General features: G+C 39.7%; 2 protein-coding genes across 2 annotated transcripts in view; one reads left to right on the top strand and one right to left on the bottom strand.

The window, feature by feature from the left end:
* Nucleotides 1-7,717, top strand: part of SULF2 (sulfatase 2) — a 113,964-nt gene extending 106,247 nt beyond the window's left edge. Inside the window, exons 16-21 of the mRNA XM_070940035.1 lie at nt 1,803-1,972; nt 2,062-2,204; nt 3,788-3,911; nt 4,565-4,595; nt 5,034-5,090; nt 6,885-7,717. Coding sequence (XP_070796136.1) covers nt 1,803-1,972; nt 2,062-2,204; nt 3,788-3,911; nt 4,565-4,595; nt 5,034-5,090; nt 6,885-6,915 — 556 coding nt within the window. The 3' untranslated portion in view covers nt 6,916-7,717. The remainder of the gene's footprint in view (nt 1-1,802; nt 1,973-2,061; nt 2,205-3,787; nt 3,912-4,564; nt 4,596-5,033; nt 5,091-6,884) is intronic.
* Nucleotides 7,718-12,802: 5,085 nt separating this feature from the next.
* The window catches only part of NCOA3 (nuclear receptor coactivator 3), a 105,056-nt gene continuing 93,953 nt past the window's right edge, over nt 12,803-23,905 (bottom strand). Inside the window, exons 18-23 of the mRNA XM_070941720.1 lie at nt 22,909-23,208; nt 21,904-22,008; nt 20,892-21,117; nt 19,575-19,749; nt 15,074-15,215; nt 12,803-14,401 (exon numbers count right to left, since the gene is read on the bottom strand). Of these exons, the coding sequence (XP_070797821.1) occupies nt 14,390-14,401; nt 15,074-15,215; nt 19,575-19,749; nt 20,892-21,117; nt 21,904-22,008; nt 22,909-23,208 (960 nt within the window). The 3' untranslated portion in view covers nt 12,803-14,389. The remainder of the gene's footprint in view (nt 14,402-15,073; nt 15,216-19,574; nt 19,750-20,891; nt 21,118-21,903; nt 22,009-22,908; nt 23,209-23,905) is intronic.

Raw genomic sequence — 23,905 nt, 5'->3', positions numbered from 1 at the left:
TTCAAAAATACAAATGATGATAATCCAATTATTATTCAGTTCATTTTCATCATCATATGATTTACCATTATTTCTTACTACAATTCGTATTTCAGTTCTAGATATATACATCATATTCCTCTTTTATTTATTTCTCCTTTTCTCTTTTCATTTTTATTTTTACCTTTTTCTTTCCCCTTTTTTCCTGTGCTTTAAAATCCTGATCTTTCCTGTTTTGCCCTATATTTCCCATTGTTTCCCCTCTCTTTTCTCTTTTTTTTATTTCACCACTGTTTAGCGCACTATTTATCCCAGTATTATCATTCTGTATTTCAAAGTCCTGGATTCTTCTGTTTTGCCCTATATTTCCTGTTGTTTTCCACCCTTTTTCTCTCTTTTTTATCTTTTCACTGTAAATCCCAGTGTAATCATTTAAGTTCTTTATATTCTTTCTGTTCCACCCTTCTTTCCTTATTTGTCTCTTTCCATCCTCTCTATTTTTTTCATTGTTAATCCCAATGTAATCTCTAAAAACCTCCTTTTTATTATTACTATCCACTATTACTTGAGATCCTTATAAAGAACCATGCTCCTTTGGCCATGCACATACTGAGACTTTCAGACTAACTGGTTGACTTCTTTCATCTACAAAATCAGGTTTTAAAAAGACAGTATTGCGCAGAATGAGGTACTATAATTTTGAACTGAACCACTTCAGCATTCAGAAAAAATTTCTTGTCTTTACAGCTGCCTGCAATACAGAAATAAAAAGAAATGGTATGATTGTGTTAGCTAGCATAGCATAGATATGAACATGGAGGCTAAGCTTTAATAATGTCTATGGAGATTCTCAGTCATCCAGTTCATGATTGTCCCAGAGGTGCTCTTTCTCAAGGCAACTGAACTTTGTTTTTCCTGGAAGACGTTTCGCTTCTCATCCAAGAAGCTTCTTCAGTTCTGACTCCTTAATACTTAATGCATCAAACAAAAATGGTGGATTCCTCTTATGGGACATCTTCAAAGCAAACGGGGAATAAACAGCTACTTGTCATATATGCTTTTGTGGAGAGTCCTGCATGAACTTGGACTTAATATGACTCTATAACTCTATTACACACAGACTTTAAAAAAAAAAAAAAGATTTGAGAAGTACTTTTTTAAAAGGAAATATATCCAGACTAAAGTAGCAATGGATAATCAATCTCAGATTGGGGATGAGTATTGTTATGCATGGTTTTTATTTGAAAATTTTCTCTTCATGGCCACACATTTATTAGTTCAGTAGAGTTCCACCTCAAGGATTTTGGATTATTGACTGGGAGGCTATTTTACACACATATAAGCATAATAATGGCCAGATGACCAATTTAGTCCTGACAAACAGGAATAACTAAAGTTAAGAGCCCAGTTTGGTATACAATTAAGGCATCTGACTAGCAATCAGGAGATTGTGAGTTCTAGTCCCACCTTAAGCACAAAGCCAGCAGGTGGCCTTGGGCCAGTCTCTCTCTCTCAACCCTAAGAAGCAGGCAGTGGCAAACCACTTCCAAAAAATACCTAACCAAGAAAACTGCAGGGAATAGTCCAGGCACTTACCAGAATTCAAAACTCACTCAATACAAAAAAAAAAAAAATAAGATAAAAGTTAGCATCCCAAAATTAACTTCGCTGTTATGTAAAAACTGAATGAGATGGGAGGTGATAGCCCAGATGGTCCATGATAGCCGTCTGCCTTACTGCCAGACTTCTGGGTCTATAAAGCAGTTGGTTTTATCTATGAGGCAATTTATGAGTTATTATGAATTCTTGATCTTTGTGTTCAGGAAAACCTTTCAGGAGAAGGATAAGCTATGGCTCCTCCGAGAACAGAGGCGAAAGAAGAAACTCAGGAAGCTGCTCAAAAGAATAAAAAATAATGACACATGTAGCATGCCAGGCTTGACATGCTTCACACATGACAACCAGCATTGGCAGACTGCCCCCTTGTGGACATGTAAGATATATCTCCGTGCATGTAAAGCATTTAAAATTATTTAGAAAGTACTTTACAACTGTTGTCAAATGTTAACATTTTATTCGTAGTGGGTCCTTTCTGTGCCTGTACCAGTGCAAACAACAACACATACTGGTGTATGAGGACGATCAATGAGACACACAACTTTCTGTTCTGTGAATTTGCTACTGGCTTCCTTGAGTACTTTGATCTGAACACCGACCCTTACCAGGTAATTAAAAAAAAAACCCAAAGGTTCAGAGTTTGCATATGATCAACTTTCCATGACCCATACACACAAAAAAAAAAAAAAAACCTGAGTCTGCCCTGGATTTACCACTTTTCATGACAATAACATCAATTGACACACTACATTTTGCAGTTGGTCAGATATGACTGCACCAGTCTTGGCTGCAGGAAACCTTTTCATATATATCAAGCTTTCCGTATCTCATGCTCTCTTGATATCTTCAGATTGCAGGTCCCACAATTTATTCTCCATGTTGAACTTTTAGTTAGTTTGCATTGATGTTTGTGAGATGATAGGCTGCCTATAAAATGGCCAACACCTGCTGTTGCCATCCCATTAAGGCCTTTCCCTAGCCAGCACAACGTTTGGCTGTAAAAGCTGAGCTGAGAGGTTCTCCAACAGTAAGATTCACAAGGAATAATAGTTGGAGGAGCAGTAGGAAGTAGGAAAGAGTGGAGTAGAAGGTAATATTAGCCTTTGAGTAGTTGTGTGTGTGAGAGTTGACTAGGGACCAGATTTGTCGTGTTGGCTCTCTTGTTTTGGAGCCACTAACTTGGGTACACGTAAAAAGGGCCTGTGACAATGTTATAAATTAAAGCTTATAATATTAGCCTCCTCATGAGGTGAGGATGAAGTTCAGTTCTACAGTTGCCTTCATCACTACTTCCTTTTTCTCCACCAAAACCTCATCTCTGCAGAAAAAGGAAAGGGCAGTAGAAGTCTAAGATTAGAGATCTAACATCTGAGCATTAGGAATGCAAGTGCCTGTATCCAATTTTTTGGGGAGGGGGGAGTGATCACCCCCCACTCCCCAGCATATTGATGGCCCACCTTTCCCTTTGGCACAGAGTGCCGAAAAGATCCTGCGGAAACATCCCATGGACGCGCTTGTCGAAGCCACATTCCGGAAAAGCCGAACTTTCAGGTTCTAGCGCACATGCACACCCCATGATCAGCTGGCCAGCGCGCATGCATAGGCCGGTTTTCGGCACTGCCACGCACACAGGCAGCTGATCGCGCACGCATGCACACCAGAAACCCGGAAGACAAACAGGTAATGCCATGCATGCTGGGCAACATGGCTTCGCGTGCCACTTTGGGCATGTGTGCCATAGTTCGCCATCAAGGTGATAGGGAAACCCCACCAGATTTTCCGTATCATTCACAAAGAACTGTTTCATTTTGCATTGCAGACCTCTAATCGTTTTCTGTCAGCCTTCTATCTCAGGTTGGGGGTGGGTGGGTGAATGCTACAACTCATATGCTCTCCCCATAGAGAATAACAGACTGCCCTGAACTGCATTTATTTAAACATTCACTGGGTCTCTTACGAAAAAAGCACATTGATTGGTTAGATAGGGAGATTCCACATAAACCTTTCACATCAATTCATTTGTCTTTTTTTTTTTCCTGTACACAAAATGGTGGCATGTTATTCAGAGCTGAATGCTAATCTTCCCCTTGATTATTCCTGCAACTCAAATACACTGGAAAAAAAAATCAATGCAATCTCTCCTCTCCTTATTGAATACCTGCTATAATTTAAAAATTGTTTCTTTGTGCAGCTGATTAATGCAGTAAACACACTGCATAGAGATGTTCTCAACCAACTTCATGTGCAGCTCATGGAATTGAGAAGTTGCAAAGGCCATAAACAGTGCAACCCAAGGACCCGAAATATGGAACTTGGTAAGTTCAGTTTTTATTTCACTTTGGTAAGAGGAGTGTGCTTAAATAATTAGAATGATACTATTTTAAGTCACTTGTATATACCTTTAAGTAGTTTAAACAGGAAATCTAAATCAGGGATAGGTTTCAATCACATATTTAAACTTCATATAGATGTTACGGGAAGCGTCTTCATTAATTCCCCCAGTTCTAATTAAGGAAGGTATGGTATGAATTTATAAATAAATTCTAGAATTTATCATAGGTCTTACACTGGTAAGATAAATAAGAATACAGACATTGGGAACTTTCAAGTGATAAAGTAGTAGTTATTAACTATATGTAGCTTTGTGGAGTAGCAGTGTAAAAAGTGCAGAATGGCTTAACTCAATGACTTTATTTAAATTCAGTATTCCATCACTTTGCCTCTGTATCAAACTGCAGTTGGTGCATAATAAATGTGAACCAGCTTTAAAGTTATTATGGGAATGTAAATTGAATGTGTAGATTCTCATTCTACATGCAGCTGGTGTGGTTTTGTTCTCTCAAACTTCTGTGTTTGGAAAATGCCACAGTACTTAAAACAAACTTTTGATAGATTAATTTTACAATATGCTTTTCTCCCCCCTTGCTTCCATGAACTCTTGCTAATTAGTACTATTTTCTTCATTTAGGTCTTAAAGATGGAAGCTATGAACAATACAGGTACTAATACTAATTATACGTTTCCCCATGCCCAGAAGTAAATCTACACTAAATATTAAAATAATCCATAGGCAGATAGAATTATGTTGAGGACAGCAAAACATTGGGTTCCTTTTGGTATTTTAATGTTAGAAATGTTCAAGTGCCTACCCAGCATGCTTGCTTGGGTTTTTGTTTTGTTTTTTTCTTTCTTTTCTTTTCTTTTCTTTTCTCTTTTTTCTTTTTTCTTTTCTTTTCTTTTCTTTTTTTTCTTTCTTTTTTCTTTTCTTTTCTTTTCTTTTCTCTTTTCTTTTCTTTCTTTCTTTCTTTCTTTCTTTCCTTCCTTCCTTCCTTTCTTTCTTTCTTTCTTTTCTTTTTCTTCCTTCCTTCCTCCCTTCCTTCCTTTCTTCAATAAGGTGTGTAATTAATTTTTCTGTCCTATTGTGTCTCAAAAATTAGGCAGTTTCAACGTCGAAAATGGCCAGAAATGAAAAGATCTTCATCTTCCAAGTCACTGTAAGTTGGAATTTATTCTTGTAAATCATTAGTTTTTGCTTCGTTATTTTTATTTATTTCTTGCACACAGTACATATTTACAACTGCATATATCCTGTTTTAGTCCATCTTAACAGAGAGAAGGTTGACAGAATGATGGACCTCATCTAATATTTAGAGTCTCTAGCAAAAGGTTTACTGGGTTCAATCCTAATATGATGGAACCTTCAAAGCTGAATTACTGTATCATGGAGGTCCAATATTTAGAAGAGGATCTTTTTTTCCCCTGAATTCTGAATGTGTCTGTTAATCAGAGTGGAATGCTGCCTTATGATGCGTATATAGAGGTAGTCTTGGCCTACATTCATTCAGTGACCTTCAAAGTTATAGTGGCACAGAAAAAAATGACATAACTATTTTTCACACAACTGTTGCAGCAACCCCACACTCTTCAGATCAAAGTTCAGATGCTTAGCAACTGGCATGTATTCATAACAGTTGCATGTCCTGGGATCATGTGATCACCTATTTGCAATATTTCCAGCTGACTTCCAATAAGCAAAGTCAATGGGGGAAGATAGATTTGCTTAATGATCACAAGTCACTTAATTGCCGTGATTTGCTTAACAGTTATGGCAAAAAAGGACCATAAAATTGGGCAAAACTCAAGAGCTTCCTTGCTTAGGAACAGAAATTTGGGGCTCATGGTCATAAATCAAGAACTTACCTATGTAGAGCGCATTAGGCAAATGTGTCAGCTGCCTTCTAGCTGTGCCAATCTAAAGCAAAAACTGGAGCTCAAAACTTGAGCCCAAGCTTAAATATCAGATTATAGCTACAGGTAGTCCCTAGTTAATAATGGCAATTGGGATTGGAATTTGCATTACATTACGATGCATTTGTAAAGCAGAATATTATTGAACGCACATTTTAGCAACAGCAGTTCTAGCAGATTCTGGTTACTGTAGTTAAGTAAATCATTGCAGAGCATTACATGAGAACCTTGTGTGACTGTGATCTCCTTTCCTTTCCTTTCCTTTCCTTTCCTTTCCTTTCCCTTCCTCCCTCAAAAGTTATTGCCCTATGACCATGATGGCAAATCTATGGCACATGTGCCAGAGGTGTCACACAGAGCTCTCTCTGTGGGCACGTGCCCATCGCCAGCTGCTCTTTTGGTTTCTGGTGGTGGTCTTCGCGGGCACGGAGCACCGGAAAACATCTCGAACAATGGCCAAAAAACAGGCCATTTTTTGGGCCATTTTCCAGCCTGTTTTTGGGCCAAAAACAGCCCAAAAAATGTTGAAAAAATAGGCATGCGCGCACCAGCCAGCTGGTCTTCAGGTTTCCGGCGCTCTGGCGCGCACACACACATACACAAGCGGTTCTGATTTGGGCACTCGATGCCGAAAAGGCTCGCCATCACTGTCCTATGATATACTGTCATACATACAATGTCAGTACATTGCCCCCAACAATCTAGGTCCTCATTTTACCGACCTCTGAAGGATGGAAGGCTTGAATCAACCTTGAACTGCTCAGGATCAGACTCCTGGTTGTGGACAAAGTTAGCCTGCAATGCTGAATTTTAACCACTGCGCCACCACAGCTCTTAATATAGATGTCAAATTCCTTCTAAAAATTCAGTTGCCAAGTAAGGGAGATGATGGTCTCTACTTTTATAGAAGGTTCCATATGTAGCCCCTGTGGTTCATATTCTTTTCCTCGTGTGACCTTGATAAAATTAGACTTCTGTTTCATAGTCCAATCAGTTACAATGACAATGAACTAATGATGTCTTTTATTTCTATTTCACAGAGGGCAACTTTGGGAAGGCTGGGAGGGGTAATTTCTTACAACTGCTAGACCTCAGTGAGGACATAAACTGGCCGGAACTTGAATTCTTGTACAGACTTAATAAAGTATGTATGATTTCAGACTGAATCATAATCTTAGCATGGAAGACTGGATGAACTTTGATGCTAAGGTAAATAGGATATTTGCATTTTTATGCAGTCCAAAATGATGCAGTTATCTTCTGGAGACTACTGTTGTCAAGAACCTGTATCCTACTAGTTTAACTCGCATTTGCTTTGGATTATACCTCACTTGCTTCACAAGCTATTTTATTTCAGTCAATCACCCGAGATACTATTCCAAAAGAGGACAGCAGCGAAAAATTGCAACCTTTAGAATCCTGAAAGGCAAAAGCACAGATTTCAACAGAAGACAATTTTATATTTTCTTTAAATGAAAGCATTGGAAAGACAAATGAAGATAATAACACTTTTTTTTTCCTTTCTGGCTTGGACAAATTAAACTTTGAAGCACTGATAAAAAAAAAAAATCTGTTAAGGGATTCTAGGATCTGCAAAGGATATTACTGAAAAAAGCACCAATTCACCACTGTAATATTGTCACTTGTTTGTGTACTACAAAATGCAATTTAGTTCACAGTTTTCACATCTTCCTTGAGTTGAGAGAAGAAACAGAAAATAAACCCTCACTTGGAGAAACCACCTTTCCAGCATTGTATTGTAAATACTCAGTGTTCCATTTCAAAAAAAATCCAATCCAGAAGATTTTTGTTACTGAAATATTGGCATGCCCCAATATCATTTCTAAAAATGTCACTTCACTGCATAATTAAACTTTAGAATTGATCATTTTTTTAAAAAAAAAAATACCACTGCAAAATTAAAAGCAGTTGATGTATGTCTTGAATTTTAACAAAGTTGGATTTGTATTAAGTCTTTGTGGTTATACTGTATGTTTAAAAAAAACCAAAATTATTACTATAAAAAAGCACTTGTTTACTTTTATATTTGGAGCTTTTTTAAAAAGATAATTATGTGATCACTATACAAGCAACTTAATTCTAGTTTGTTGCCAAAATATGAATTTATATAACCTGTATATTAGAAGAAATACATTTCTGAAAGTTTACAAACACAACTTATTGGATGGGAGAGAATGGGAAAGAACCTTTCCCAGTAAGACCTGACTTCTAAAAAATTGAACTATTTCCAGATTCAGTCTCAAAGAAATTTCTCTTATTCCATTACTTGAACATATCAGTTGTTTTTCTATTACACATTTCATCTTCCACCATTGAGAACTTGTTTTGTATTTTATTTATATAATCATAGTGCTTGCCTACCAACCATTCATTGGAGTTACAGTGGTACTGAAAAAAATTGCGGCCTATTTATGACTAGTACAACCTTCTGAGGCAACGTCCCTCAATCACATGGTCACCATTACAATCAGTATATATTGTTTTGTGGCTGACCTGTGAGGGGTTCCCCCCCCCATTGCAGAAAGATTGACTGGCAAGAAAGGGATTGCAAGAGCTGCACATTGAAAGCATTGCAATCATGCAGGAAGATCCAGACTAAGAGCCTCGGATGTGCTATGCATCACATGAATTCTCACTTAGCAACCGCTTTGCTTAGCAAAGTTCCTAGCTCCACTTAGAGCTAGGACTACCTCTCTGTTTTTGTAACACACATGCACACAACTTTCAACACAATTCGATGAAAAAGGCATAAAGCCACAGTAATAGAGAGTCATGAAGCAACCCTAACCCTTGTTTTCCCCAGAGCTTCTAAGAGGCACTTCTTCATGAGGTGCCATTCAGTAGCCAGCGACTCCAGAGTAAGGAAGACATTCTACTAGCCTCGATTTCCTAGTAAGGAGAACTCTTAGCATGCTTTCTCAGCCTGAACATTATGGCGTATACATCTGGAGTCATGAAGTTAGCATGGCTCTCATCCATAAAGAGCTTCATAGGTAACTAGTAAATAAGACCTAGAAGTCAGCCAGCACTGGTAATAGTTACATGTATCATCTTTTATCAGTGAGCAAAGCAAACAATGGCATTCTGCTCCAGCTCCCAAGTTGTCTTGCAGAGTAAATTCATGTTGTGAATTGTAACAATGCTATTGAGAGGTAACAAGGGCACAAGTAATTATAGTTAGCACATCCTGATCTAGAGAAGAGTACAACTGGCAAATTAATGGAAGGAGGTTCTCCTGCCACAACTGGCACCTGTTGCTTTGGCAAGGTGAGATGCAAGGGTGGATTCTACTTACCTTTACTACCGGTTCGCAATGGGGTCGTGCGTGCATGCTCAGAGTGTTCGGATGACATCGGGGTCAGTGGGCGGAGCCTCCCGCCGGTTTTACTACCAGTTCTATAGAACCGGTGTGAACCGGGGACAACCCACCACTGGTGAGATGGTACTGAGATTCCAGGAGGAGCCCCCCCCCCAAATTGTACACACACTCTTTCAGAGGAGACCTACCCTGTGTATAGCTAAGCATGGAACTGTCCTGGTACCAGATGGCCTTTGCAGAAACAGGAACTCCTCTTAGGGGGATTCATTCTGAGCCTCTTCTGTGCCGGTCAGTTTCTCAAAAGTCAAAATTTCTACAACTCCTGTAAAGTCATGAATGGAGATACAGACTGAAGCCTTATTAGCATAGTACCGGTGCCTCACCCAAACCTAGCAGATTATCTTTCCATGGGATACTAATTTGTAATATCAGAGCTTTCATGCATGGCACACTGAGGAAAGTAAAAGACTGAACTTTTTAAAACCCAAAATAGAAATAGCGACCTTTTCTCTCCCATCAGCAATTGGAAATATCCATTTAAGAGCAAAATCTCTAACACATTGTCTCCAATCCCGAGTCCTTGTAAGTGGCCCAACTGGGTATCATAATTTAATATCATAAACTGCTATGTGATCCAGTAAGAAAAAGCGAGATGCCATAGCCTCCAAATCTCAGAAATGCAGCTTTCATCTCATTTTCAAATCTGAACCCAGAATAGAAGGGATCCAGATAATTGTTACCCAGAAACCCGTTTAGCTGCCACCCTACTACTTTCTCTACTTACTTTCTCAAAAAAGAGAATTTGGTGGCAGGAATATAGTCATCTATGATGGTTAGCTCAAGTGATGGCTTCCTAAAGAGAGTACAACATCACCTATTTCAAGATAGGTGACACTGCAAACCTTACTAAGTTGAAAGATTCAGTACAAAATTTAACCTATTTCCTACCTTATGCTAGATAAAACCTGTGTAGGAACTTGTTCGATTTACATCCCTTATTTACATAGAAGTCTGTGGGAGATGCCAAAAATATCACGATTTACACTGAAGTTTGTCACGTGGCCTACAATCTAAGTTTAAATCATTTTGACTATGGTCAAACTGCACAGAGAAAAGGAACTTCAGTTTGAAGATGAGTAAAAGCTATATATAGCCAATGTTAGCTTAAAGTGGCAATTACAGAATTTGATCTGGGCTGGCTGTTTTGTTTTTACAGATATGGAATAATTATAAGTGTGGTGTATGTATGGAAGCATTCTATGGAACCATTATGTTGAAACTCTCACCTAATATCAAATGTGTAACAGGCAATTATGCCACTAAATACTATCTAATTATATTCAGGCTTTTTCTGAATGAAAAATGTTTCCTTTATGCATTATACCCAACTCTACATATCACCTGATTTTGGAAATTCAACGTAGTCAGTTTGCCAGGACAGAATATAATTCAGGAGTAAAAATGTAAGTGAAAGTATATTGTGTTTACAATTTGAGATTTAATCATGCCACCAAAGTTTAGTTTCAAATAGAAACCTTTATTTGCATTATTATCCACATTCAAACAAAACAAATTAAAACAATATAAACAAGACCACATCCCAAATCAAACCCTTTCTTTAAAATGCCAGCGCCCACAGGCGGCTTTGTGTGATGTAAAGATCAATTGTACGAGTCATTTTAAGTATAAACTAATTCCAGAATTAATTTTAGATACTGCATGCCTTTCTCCTGAGCTAACAAATATTGCTCTCATTTGAAGGGTTTCAACATTGCTGCCACATGGCAGTCTGCTACTAAATTGTCTATGCTAGTTTGTGTAACTTTCAAATGGTTTCATCTGAAAAAGGTTTTACTAAAGTAAAAGCATAAAGAAAAAAGTTTAGGCGGAAAGTAGCTAAACTGGTTAACCAAACACAAAGAATAAACAGAAAAAAATGGATGCACCCTAGCAAACAAATTGGATGGGATGAGAATGGGCTTATTACAAAGACAATTTTAAAAGACATTAGTACCTTCTAATCTTTTTGCGATAATAAACCATCCAAATGCTGTAGAATCAGCACTACAGCTACTAAATATACTGCCGCAGGGTGTTTTTTAAAGGGGATTATTTATAGCTCAGGGTTGAAATGAGGGGTCCTTGGTGCTCTCTGAGCTTGGTCATTTTCTTGCAGACGTTTCATTACCCTACCTAAGTAACATCATCAGTGCTAGTGATGACTACATTTCAGGTGCTTAGTAACCAGCTCACATTTATGACTGACTGCAATATCCTGTGGTCATGTGACCACAGCATGCAACTTTTTTGCCTGTTTCCTGCAGGTTGCTGGTTTCTGACCTGTTTTTATGATTGTGTGAGTCACTTTACAACCGCATGATTCAGATGTATAACTTTGCGGTTTCCTTAACTATTGTTATAAAACCAGGTCCAATCAACTTGGGTGTGTTTTGTGACCATCATGACTTGTGACCAAAATTCCAGCCCCAATTGTGGCTGAAAGTTGATACTTTGAATTAACAATACTTAAAGATTGTTCTTCTTAGCAGCTATTCAAAATGAACTTTTTGAAATGTATGGTTGTTTTTCTACTTAATAAAATTAAACTTGAAATTGCTGGAATCAAAGAAATAGCAACAGGGGAAAGAATCAGTGGACAACAAATACTACCAGAGTTTAGAAATACTCAGGAATATTCCTATTCAGAAAGAACTAATTTGAAAACGTAATCATAATGAAACCAGAATTGAAATAGGGGGGAAACAGAAACTTTGTCAGATGAGAGACCAAATTTTACAAAGCAACTAAACTCACAGCTGTTACCAAAATCCTCAAACCTTATAAAAGTTGAAATTTTACCAACCATTCCTACTTCATAGGAAGAGTTTTCATATTACTCAGAATGCTTCCCAGGATATCAGAACACCCCCTTTCAAACTTGAAACTAGTTTGGAATTCCTAAAGTTTTGTACACATCTGCTTTTTAGCTTTTTACCATGAAGTCGCACTTTGCACTTAAAATGGCTTCTAAAAAGCTTTTTTTTTTTACTGTAATAAGATCCACAACACAACAAGCCTCAAAAGGCACCCTGAATGCCCAGAAATTATGATATGAATGTGTGCAACATATTTCCTCAATTATTTACTATTAAGGTATTTAATATGTGATGAGATGTGGAGTTTCATCTAAATTACGCTTTAAATAATTACTCAAAGCTATTACAATTTAAACATTAAATATAATTCATTAACTTACAGATTAACTGATACTTCAGAAAAAGTAAAAGGGCCAGGAGGCTTCTGGTCATTTGCAGGGAAAATATGCACATCAGAACACACATAACTCTGGATCAAAACTCAAATATTTAAAAGACAACTTTAAGAAAATGAAATACAATCACTGAGTGAATTATATAAAAAGGCAATAAATTCAGTGTGTGCTCAAAATACAGCAGCCTTGGAGTAGAGGGAGCAAAGTAATTGTATCGCTCAGAATAAAATTGCAAAGCTTCTGCAAAAATTAAAATAAATTTCCAATACAAATCAAATATTGTAATGAAAATCACCAGTTTACATATTCAAGAAGAACTAATTTGAAAATGTAATAGGAATAATGAAACTACACACTACACTGCTTCAGACATTTTAATCTACCTTTTGAAATAGTTCATTCTGAATCACTACAGTTATTTTCCTGGAAAAAGGCAATACACAGACTTTCATTTATTTGCTATAAATGGAAAGAAAAACTATGGCATTTCTAGCCTTAAATTGTAGATAATGATATGAAGGGTAATGCATAAAAATAAATTTATTTGTTGCCCATATTGCAATAAGGTGTAATATAATTAATTGCCATTCATAAAAGATTCTGGGTAAGTTACACAAGAGATTTGGCCTCCAGATGACAGAAGACATTTAATACACACAAAAACATGTTCTGAGAAACACTGAATTTCTTTAAAAGTTAGCCAAGTGGCCTGGAGCAGAGGCTCTTTTGTTGAAAAAGCAGATTATATTAAAAATTCAACAAACTGTTAACAGCTAAAATGAGCCTTTTTGTCATCAAATTGCTCTCTATTAAAAAAAGTAACAAAGTGCACACTTAAGGTATAGAGAAAAATTTAAGACCACTAAAATATGCCCAAAATATCTTTAAAAGCCAATACATATTTTTCTAAATAAATTGTCAGAAACCAAGAGACAACAAGGGCTACAAATACCCAGCTCCAAAACCATTTAAATAATAATAATAAAAAATCCTATTTGGACGACTCTAACTAAATTGAGTTTACAGAAATTATCTTTTGTTAAATAGCTTCACAAACTCTGCAAAAATGAGTTAGTGACCTACAAAAGTCATATATTTATCGTACAACATCTTAAGATATTTACAAAACATATTCACAAACAGTTTTGTTTCCAACTCCAATGTCTTTTTTGAGTTTTATGTGAAGTTCAGGAACTGTGATTATTGCTTCTTATTACCATGATTAGAAACACAGTATGTAACAGCAATTTAGAATGATCTTAACAAGGGAGAGGTCCATCTAATCATTCTTAACCATATTGCATTTCCATATACCATTTTGTAAAGTGCACACACCTGCACATCAGGGTGGAGATCTCTGTCATAATTATACCTCTCTCCCTGAAACCTTTTGGCATCAAAAACACGATTTGGATTCTATGACGGGCATGAGCTGAAATATGCACATCCAAATTCCAACATATGGAAGCAACTTTAACAGCAGCATGACGGTTGAACGCTTTGTTTCATGATTACATCAAGGCCAAGAACTACATTCTGTCAGAGGCTCTTATTATGTAATTCAAGATTATTACTAAGATTTCTTCAGGCACTTTGGTCTGCCTGTGGTTATGGGCTTTGAATAGCTACCGTAAACAGAATTAGTCTACAAACTATCTTCCCATTACACCTACTCAAAAGTTGTTGCCATGTTCCAATTGTAGAATGCCAAAGTAATAGTTGACCCTTTTATAACATTATACAGTGACATTTTGATTCTATCGATCACATCCAAACTTCATAACTTATAAAGTCACTTAGGAGATCTTCATGGAAAGGGAGTGGTCCCCCCCCCCCATAAGGCTACATGTTTGACATGACACTCGTGCGTTTTCTGTAATATAGTTCACCAACTTCTATGGCATCAGCCTGTTAGGGGATCCTGGCAGGATATGTCAGCAGTATTTCTGCAGAAAAGAACAATAGAAAAATATAAGAGAAACAAACAGTAGAATATAGTGAAAGTAATATTGCAATTCTAGAGATTAAGTATATAAACACAAATTAATTGGCAATTAGTGCTTTGAACACTACGGAATGAATTTTGGTAGAAAGATGTCAGTTACATTTGCACTCCTATATTCCCAAGAACAGGATCCCAGAGTTATGATCCTGGAATGATAATGGGTAGTTATTTTCCCATTACAAATTCTTCATCTTGCAGAAAGCTAATGACAATCTATTGGAATAATATAGAATTGAAAATTTGTGAGAAAAAAGAAAATATACAAGAAAAAAACCAAGCACACTCATTTATGAATCAGACTTGAAAATATTGAGAATATCTACTTTAAAAGTAGTCCCAAAGGTACTTTTTCCAAAAGGCAATGGGACTTTCGTGGCTTTTTTCCTTTGAAAATGTTTTGCTTCTTATCCCAGAAGCTTCTTCCGTTCTGAACGGAAGAAGCTTCTTGGATGACAAGCGAAATGTTTCCAAAGGAGAAAAACCAAGTAAGTCCAGTTGCTTTTTGGAAAAAGCACCTCTGGGATAACCATGAGAATCTCCACAGATTTCTACCTTAAAGTATTTAAAGGAACTGATCCTGGCTGGTGATCTCTAGAAATGGAATGCCACTTACCTGATCAGGGCCCATGGGCATTCCTGACATAGGCATAGAAGTGATATTCATTTGGGCCATGTGGCTTCCACCACTGTTCATATGCATCATATTGTAACTTGCAGGATTCCCTGGGTGGCTGAACTGCTGCTGTGGAAAAGAACTATGGGGCAAAAGAATAGCAAAAAAAAAAAAAGAAGAAGAAGAAGAAGATAAATTATTGAATATACAGTAACTACAATTTCACAAGATAATAGGAGATGAATACCATCAATATTGAAGTGGCTTTCAAAATGGCAAACGTCATTCAAGGTGAGCAAGTATAACATGATGCATAGCAATGGTCTCTGGTTAATTTTAATTTCTTTTTGTCTTATACTTCTTAAGATATCTAAGGCAGGGGTGAAATGCTCCCAGTTTAGACCAGATTGCCCGATCCGGTAGCGATGGTGGCAGATGGTTCGGAGAACCGGGACCAAAAATCCCTGCGCCCCCCCCATCCCAGCTGAGCCGTGCGCTCATCAGAGGTTTTTTTTTTTTTTTTTACTTTTAAAAGCATTTTTTCTACAACCTCTTCGGCCGAAAAAAATGCTTTTAAACGTTTTTTAAAAAAGCCTCTGATGATTGCGCAGCTCAGCTGGGATTATTATTATTATTATTATTATTATTATTATTATTATTATTATTATTATTATTATTATTACTATTACTATTACTATTATATTTAAATTTGTATACCGCCCTTCTCCTGAAGGACTCAGGGCGGTGCACAGCCAGATTAAAATACATACAATACAAAATTTAAAATAATTTAAAACAGAATTAAATCCAATTGGCTTCCTGAAGTATTTAAAAACCCATTACCCCTTAAAAACCCTTTAAAAATTTCAAGCCAGCCCAGCTTGCTGGAATAGGAAGGTCTTCAAAGCTCGACGGAAGGTACGGAGGTCGGGGATTAGTCGTATTCCTGGGGGTAGCTCGTTCCAGAGGGCGGGTGCCCCCACAGAGAAGGCCCTCCCCCTGGGGGTCGTCAGTCGGCATTGCTTGACCGACGGCACCCTAAGGAGGCCCTCTCTGTGGGACTGAACTGGCTGATGGGAGGTTATTGGTGGCAGAAGGTGGTCTCGCAAATAGCTGGGCCCTAAGCCATGGAGCGCTTTAAAGGTGAGAACCAATACCTTGAAGCGCACCCGGAAGACCACCGGGAGCCAGTGCAGCTCGCACAGGCAAGGTGACACATGGGAGCGCCAAGTCGCTCCCATAATTACCCGCGCGGCCGCATTCTGGACCAGCTGGAGCCTCCGGGTGCTCCTCAAGGGGAGCCCCATGTAGAGAGCATTGCAGTAGTCCAGGCGAGAGGTGACTAGGGCATGAGTGACCGTGCATAAGGAGTCCCGATCCAGAAAGGGACGCAATTGGCGTATCAGGCGAACCTGATAAAAAGCCCCCCTGGCCACGGCCGTCATATGTTCTTCTAAAGACAGCCGTGCATCCAGGAGGACGCCCAAGTTGCGAGCCCTCTCCGTGGGGGCCACTGACTCGCCCCCAATAGCCAGAGTTGGCACCAGCTGGCTATATCGGGACGCCGGCATCCACAGCCACTCGGTCTTGGAAGGGTTGAGTCGAAGCCTGTTCCTCCCCATCCAGACCCGCACGGCCTCCAGGCACCGGGACATCACTTCAAGGACATCGTTGGGGTGGTCTGGGGTGGAGATGTACAGCTGAGTATCATCAGCGTACAGATGGCATCGCACCCCAAATCCACAGATGATCTCGCCCAGCGGCTTCACATAAATGTTGAACAGGAGAGGCGAGAGGACCAACCCTTGTGGCACCCCACAAACGAGGTGCCTCGGGGTCGACCTCTGCCCCCCTGCCAACACAGACTGCGACCGGTCGGAGAGATAAGACGAGAACCACCGTAAAACGGTGCCTCCCACTCCCAACCCCTCCAGCCGGCGCAGCATGATACCATGGTCGATGGTATCAAAAGCCGCTGAGAGATCTACTAGGACCAGGACAGAGGAACAACCCCTGTCCCGAGCCCTCCAGAGTTCATCAACCAACGCGACCAATGCCGTTTCCGTGCTGTACCCAGGCCTGAAGCCGGACTGGAACGGATCCAGATAGACAGCTTCATCCAGGTACTGTGGGAGCTGTCGCGCAACCACACTCTCAACAACCTTCGCCACAAAGCGAAGGTTGGAGACAGGACGGTAGTTTGCCAAAACAGCCGGATCCAGAAAAGGCTTCTTGAGGAGGGGCCTCACCACCGCCTCTTTCAAGGCGGGAGGCAAGACACCCTCGCTCAGAGAAGCGTTAATAATCCTCTGGAGCCAGCCTCGTGTAACCTCCCGGGTAGCCAGCACCAGCCAGGAGGGACACGGGTCCAATAAACATGTGATTGCGTTCAATCTCCCCAGCATCCTGTCCACGTCCTCGGGAGTCACAGAATCGAACTCCTCCCAGATGACATTCTCAAGACCCGCCTCAGATACATCGCCTGAACCCACCCAGTCAGAGTCCAAGCCGTCCCGAATCTGAGCGATTTTATCGTGCAGATAACATGCAAAATCCTCAGCACGCCCTTGCAAGGGGTCTTCCCGCGCTCCCAGATGGAGAAGGGAGCAGGTCACTCTAAACAAGGCGGCTGGGCGATTATCTGCCGACGCGATAAGAGCGGAGAAGTAGTTACACTTCGCCGCTTTTATCGCCACTAAGTAGGTCTTGATATAAAACCTCACTAGTGTTCGGTCAGATCCAGAACGACTATCCCTCCAACTACTCTCTAGGCGTCTTTTCCGGCGCTTCATCTCCCTCAGCTCCTCGGAGAACCAAGGAGCTAGGCCGATTCGGCGCCGGGTCAGAGGCCGCAAAGGCACGACCCGATCTAAAGCACCAGCGGCCGCCCTATCCCAGGCGGCCACCAGGTCTTCCGTCGAGTCGTGAGCCAGAGTCTCAGGAAATGGCCCAAGCTCCAATTGGAACCTATCAGGATCCATCAGGCGCCTGGGGCGGAACCACCTAGTTGGCTCCGCCTCCCTGCGGCAGGGTAATGGCGGTCAGAAGGTCAAGTCTAAGGAGAGAATGGTCTGACCATGACAGGGGTTCAATGACTATATCCCCTATATCAAGACATTCAGCCACTGACCAGAGATAGAAACCAGGTCCAGAGTGTGTCCCCCTATATGAGTAGGGCCATGAATTAACTGAGTCAGGTCCATGGCTGTCATGGAAGCCATGAACTCCCGAGCCACCTCAGACGTTTCACCGATAGACGGCAGGTTGAAATCCCCCATGACCATTAGCCTGGGGGTCTCAACCGCCACCCCGGCTATGACGCCGAGGAGCTCGGGCAGGGCCGCTGCCACGCAGCAGGGAGCCAGGTACGCAACCAGCAGGCCCACCTGCATCCCATGGCCCCACTTCACAAGGAGAGACTCACATCCAGCAATCTGAGGTACAGTGGCCTCCCTAGGATTAAGACCTTCCTTTACAATAACCGCCACTCCTCCACCCCTACCCTGAGCCCTCAGCTGATGAAATGCGCGGAAACCCGGTGGGCACATCTCAACGAGGGGGACTCCCCCCTCCCGGCCCAACCAGGTCTCTGTAATACCCGCCAGGTCCGCTCCCCCCTCCTGAATTAACTCGCAAATCATCAGAGGCTTTTAAAAGCATCTTTTTCTGCAACCTCTTAAGGTTGTAGTAAAAATGCTTTTAAAAGTAAAAAAAAAAAGTTGGCCATGTCCACCCAGTCACATTACCCCCCCCCCACCAAGCCACGCCCACAGAACCAATAGTAACAAATTTTACATTTCATCACTGATCTAAGGTCTGCAATATTAAAGTTCTACATCTTTAAAATCAAGTACTCTAACTTTTATCTGAACACAACACTTTACCTATTAAATATAAATGGGAATAACCTAATTTATATCTAACAGAATAACATGTTCGAGTTAAGACCTAACATGTTATTGGGTTAAAATAAAAAAAAAATGGTTGGTCATACGTTGGCATTAAAAATATCAAAAATCAAAAGTATCAACGTTAACTGCCTTCTGCAAACAGTTTGTATAGTAATTAATCACTGGTGGAATCAGTAGAATTATATAAATGACTATTTGAAGAACAAAGGTCACAGAAGTTCTTAATTTGACCTGTAATCTGAACTTCTCTTACAAGCAATGCTCTCCTTTGCCATAGCGCCTGTTACATTAAATTGACCACATGGTCTATATAGCCTCTCTACCATGCAGGAGAGTAGTATATCCAAGGAAATGAGTGGGTTGAGCAATTGGATCACATTTTTCAGACAGTTCCCGATTTTTTGAAAGCTGTTTGTAGTTTTAAGGATCTGCTGACAGTTTGATACATCAAGATGCAGTTAAACTAAAATCTGAAGCAAAAGTAGAAAAAGAGGCAAGAGAAAGGCTTCGTCCTATTATTTTCCCTGTTATCGAAAACCTCCATTGGTGCTGTCATTGTCATTCTGAAAATGCCAAGATTTTTCTCTCACCTGCTCCTGGCAATGTTTCCTGAAGGCCATCCCTTCATCTCTGGCGTTGGATACATTGGTGAAGCCTGGGGATGTGGCAATATTGAATTTTGCGAGGGTCCAACTCTTTGAGCCATCATGGCATTAGGAGGACTTGATACCCTGCTAAAGGCAGGATCAGGTTGCTGGCTCATTCCTTGAAAAGGACATAAGGTAACATTTTGGTCATTATTTCTAATTCAATAAACTTTTGTTTAAGACAGGAATTCTTTATGATGTCCTTATCAACACTGATCTCTGGTAATAATTAGTTCAGCATATAGTTCACGAGATGGGACCCTAGAAAGGATTTCCTATATTTGTCTTAAGTTTCACTCATTTTTAACAAATCTTTGATCATATAAAACTAGCTATTGAACTGCAGACATTGTTCTCCTACAGGTATGTATGTATGTATGTATGTATGTATGTATGTATGTATGTATGTATGGTTGCTCATTGTGCTATTGCTAAATCAGGGCTGTATCTAATCCACAATGCATTATGTAAAAGATTTGCAACAACATGCATTTTGAAAGTTTTGCCCTTTGCAAACTTACAGAAAATGGTTTTCAAAATTTCTCTTCATCTGATTTAGTCAAATCCTCACTAAATAAAATACCTAGTAGTATAGTAGAAGAAAGCATTATTTTGAAGAGCCATAGTACTCAAGAGAACGGCATCTTTAGTTCTATGTCAGTGTTAAAAGGTCATGACTCCCTCTTCTCTAATGGATTTTGATATAAACCAAACTGATGTACTTTCTTCAATTTCGCATATTGCATATAGATATCAACATAGAACATATATTCACCTAGTATATCTTTGTGATTGCTAGAAGTCAGAAATGACTTGATGGTAATAATCAATCAATCAATCAATCAATGTGATCCGACTAATTTGAACTCATTCTGAAAAATTTAAATTGTTCCAACGAAGGAGAAATAATTTGAATGTAGGAAACCAAAGCAATAAATTTAAGATACGTCTTTGCTCTTGAACTATTTCACTGGCAGAAGAGAAACATTTTGAGCAATTAAGAAAGAAATGAGCAGTAACTGAAATCAAAGCCCTGCAATCAACATAATTGCAAAGTGAATTAAATGTAATGATAAATGCCATCTAATCTTAAACCTGTCTCTGACAATTCTATTTTAGATCATTTGAAAATTACCAATCTCCTTCCTGCTTATATTTATTTATATTAAGCCTTCGTCCTTAAGATCACAGGTACTTCATTTATTCTAACATTTAGGTCCAGAAGAAAGAGGAAGAAAGCTGAATCAGTGAAATGAATACCATAATTTGAAGAGTACGGAAATTGTTGGGGTGGGACAGGAGCCATCAGAGAACCTGTAACAGCACCATCGATATTTCCTGAGGCTGTCACATTCGGGGGAGGACTGAAGGCTGGAGGTTGTTGCTGTTGCTGCTGCATCATCATGGCCATTCTTTGTTGTCTGAGATGATGACTTATTAACTCCCTGTTGCGTTGTGCCACCATCTGAGCATTAAGGAAGCCTTGCTGTTAACACCAAAACAAGAGGACAGGGAATAAGCCATTCACCATAAAAATACTTAAATGTGTTGTCATAATACTTATTTAATAAATTAAGACTCCGATGGAAGATGTACATTAATTCTACAGTGAAAACACATATCATGATCTAGTATACAATATTTCCAACTCATTGTCTGTCTGCTCTATATATGCAGTCAAAATCACACAATCCATGCAGAAGAGAGCAGTATTAGGTTAGCCCAACCTCTGAACAGGGCTGGAGCCTTGACTGACAAATCCAACCATCTTGGAGCAGTGTCCCACTTCTGTGTTGTTATAAACTACTGTGTTTCCCCGAAAATAAGACCCAGTCTTATATTTTTTTGAACTCTGAAATAAGCGCTTGGCCTTATCTTCGGGGAGGTCTTATTATTTTGGGGCTCCTCTTGCTGTTTAAATATTTTCAGGAAGGGCTTATTTTGGGGGGAGGCTTATTTTAGCGCATGCAGTCAAAAGCCTGATTGGGCTTATTATCAGGGGATGTCTTATTTTCGGGGGAAACAAGGTAAAAACTAAAAACTAAATATGCCTATGTAAGTACTAGGATTCAGGGTCAACCTGAAGAACATTTAACTTTTTATTTAAAACTTCAACACCTGATAGAGTAAAAATACCAATGTCCAAATACAAAATATGAGAATATGATTACATGGAGAGGAACAAAAATCTAAGTAAAGCAGGAAGGGGGACACCCTTGCACAGTCTTATTTCTAACACATGTTGGCCAAGATAATGGCCTTAATGACTCACTTGTGATCCCATCTGGGGAGGTAGAACAGGTCTCATCACCGATGCACCACCAGGATTGGTATTTTCCATTTTCATATCAAGTGTTTGACGAGCCTGATTCAAAAACTTAAGAAAAAGGAAGCAATATATTGTAAAAGAACTATATAAAAATGTATCACACATGTAGTCTTCGAATTACAATCGATTTTGTTCAGCAACCAAAATTATGTTGGTGCTAAATGAAACAACTTATCACCGGTGCTCAAAATTGCCACTGCATGGACTAATGATTGTGATCTTGCCTCTTGGCAACCTCATTTGCACTTACAACTGGTTGCCAAACCCTCTGTTAGTGAATGGGGGTTTGCTCTCTGCTTATATATAGTAGCTTGCCCTGCCAGTATTTAGTGGGGGTGTGGTTTTCTCGTTAGATTAGGGTATTGCTTACTACTAGATTGTTTGTCTAGTGTTAATTCCTGCTATCTGAAAGTTGGCTGCTGGAAGGCCTGTTTTTTTGTTTTTCTTAGTTTTTTCTTGTTGATTTTGACAATCCTTTCCAGCAACCAACATCCTCTCCAGCAGTCAGATACGCAAGGAATACACCAGACAAACAATCAAGCAGATTAGTACAGCAATGAAGATTAGCAGACTAATGCTACTGTTAAAGGTAGTATTTAGCTTCCAGCTGCCTGCAATTACTGCGAGTTCAATTCTCACCAGGCTCAAGGTTGACTCAGCCTTCCATCCTTTCTAAGGTAGGTAAAATGAGGACCCGGTTTATGGGGGCAATAAGCTGACTTTGTATAAAATATACAAAAGTATGAAAGCTATAGCTTAACGCATTGTAAGCCGCCCTGAGTCTCTGGAGAAGGGCAGCATATAAATCAAAATAAAAAATAAATAAATAAAAAATAAAATAAAATAAAAGGATTGAATCATTACAATGGGTATTAAACCTTCCAATAGGAGGGGGGGAAAAACAGATGTTACATTTTGGCACAATCCTGCTTTTTCAGGACATATTACCTGCTGTCCTTGAAGCCTCTGCTGGAGTTGCATACGGAGCTGCTTTGGTGCATTGGTTCGCGGTCTCATAACATTTGCTCTGGGATGCATGGCTTGCATTGGAAAATTGTTCTGCTGATTCATCTGATTCATCATCGAATTAAAGGCTGCCTGTTGGCCCTGAATGCTGCTACTAAAACCACCAGGCATTCCTGCTCCTGGCCCATGGTAGGGTTGTCCATATATTGGAGGCTTCTGGTCAATCATGACTGCAGAATCTTGGCCATGAAATGCTTCATGTTTGGATTCCAAAGCTTGTCCCTTCAAAAGAATAGGGAACTTAGTTCATTCTCTGCAATAATATATTACATATTTTAATAGACACATGGTGAACAATTTTACTGTGTGTGTGTGTATGAGGGTGGGGGAGGGAGAGAAGGGAGATGGAGAGGGAAGGAGGGAAAGAGATATATATATCTGTGTTTGTATGTAGGTCTTTGGTTATTCGGGTCTTCTCCCACGTAAAATTGGAAGTGTCTTGGCGACGTTTCGACGAAGTCTCATTCGTCATCTTCAGGCTGGTGTTCTCGGCTTCGTGCTTCCAGGAGCTTCCACGAAGCCGAGAACACCAGCCTGAAGATGACGAATGAGACTTCGTCGAAACGTCGCCAAGACACTTCCAATTTTACGTGGGAGAAGACCGGAATAACCAAAGACCTATATATATATAGATATAGCCATTATCTCCAGGTGTGTGTATATATATATATATATATATATGTTTTCTCAGGTTTTCGCGGGTCTTTGTATGTAGGTCTTTGGTTATTCAGTCCCAAAGCACTGCTCGTTTCCCGGGTTGTTCAGAGTCTCAGACCCTGGGTCTACGGCTGATGTTATGTAATGCCAGGTCAGTGGTAAATAAAGCCCCCCTCATTCATGATCTTATTTCAGAGGGGGGTGCTGACCTGGCAGGGATTACGGAGACCTGGTTAGGCCAGGAGGGAGGAGTTCCCCTTGT

Source organism: Pituophis catenifer, unplaced genomic scaffold (genome assembly GCF_029215685.1).
Source record: "Pituophis catenifer annectens isolate HBS135680 unplaced genomic scaffold, rPitCat1.0.hap2 SCAF_3, whole genome shotgun sequence".
NCBI classification, from domain to species: domain Eukaryota; kingdom Metazoa; phylum Chordata; class Lepidosauria; order Squamata; family Colubridae; genus Pituophis; species Pituophis catenifer.
This window is presented reverse-complemented; position numbering and strand designations above follow the sequence as displayed.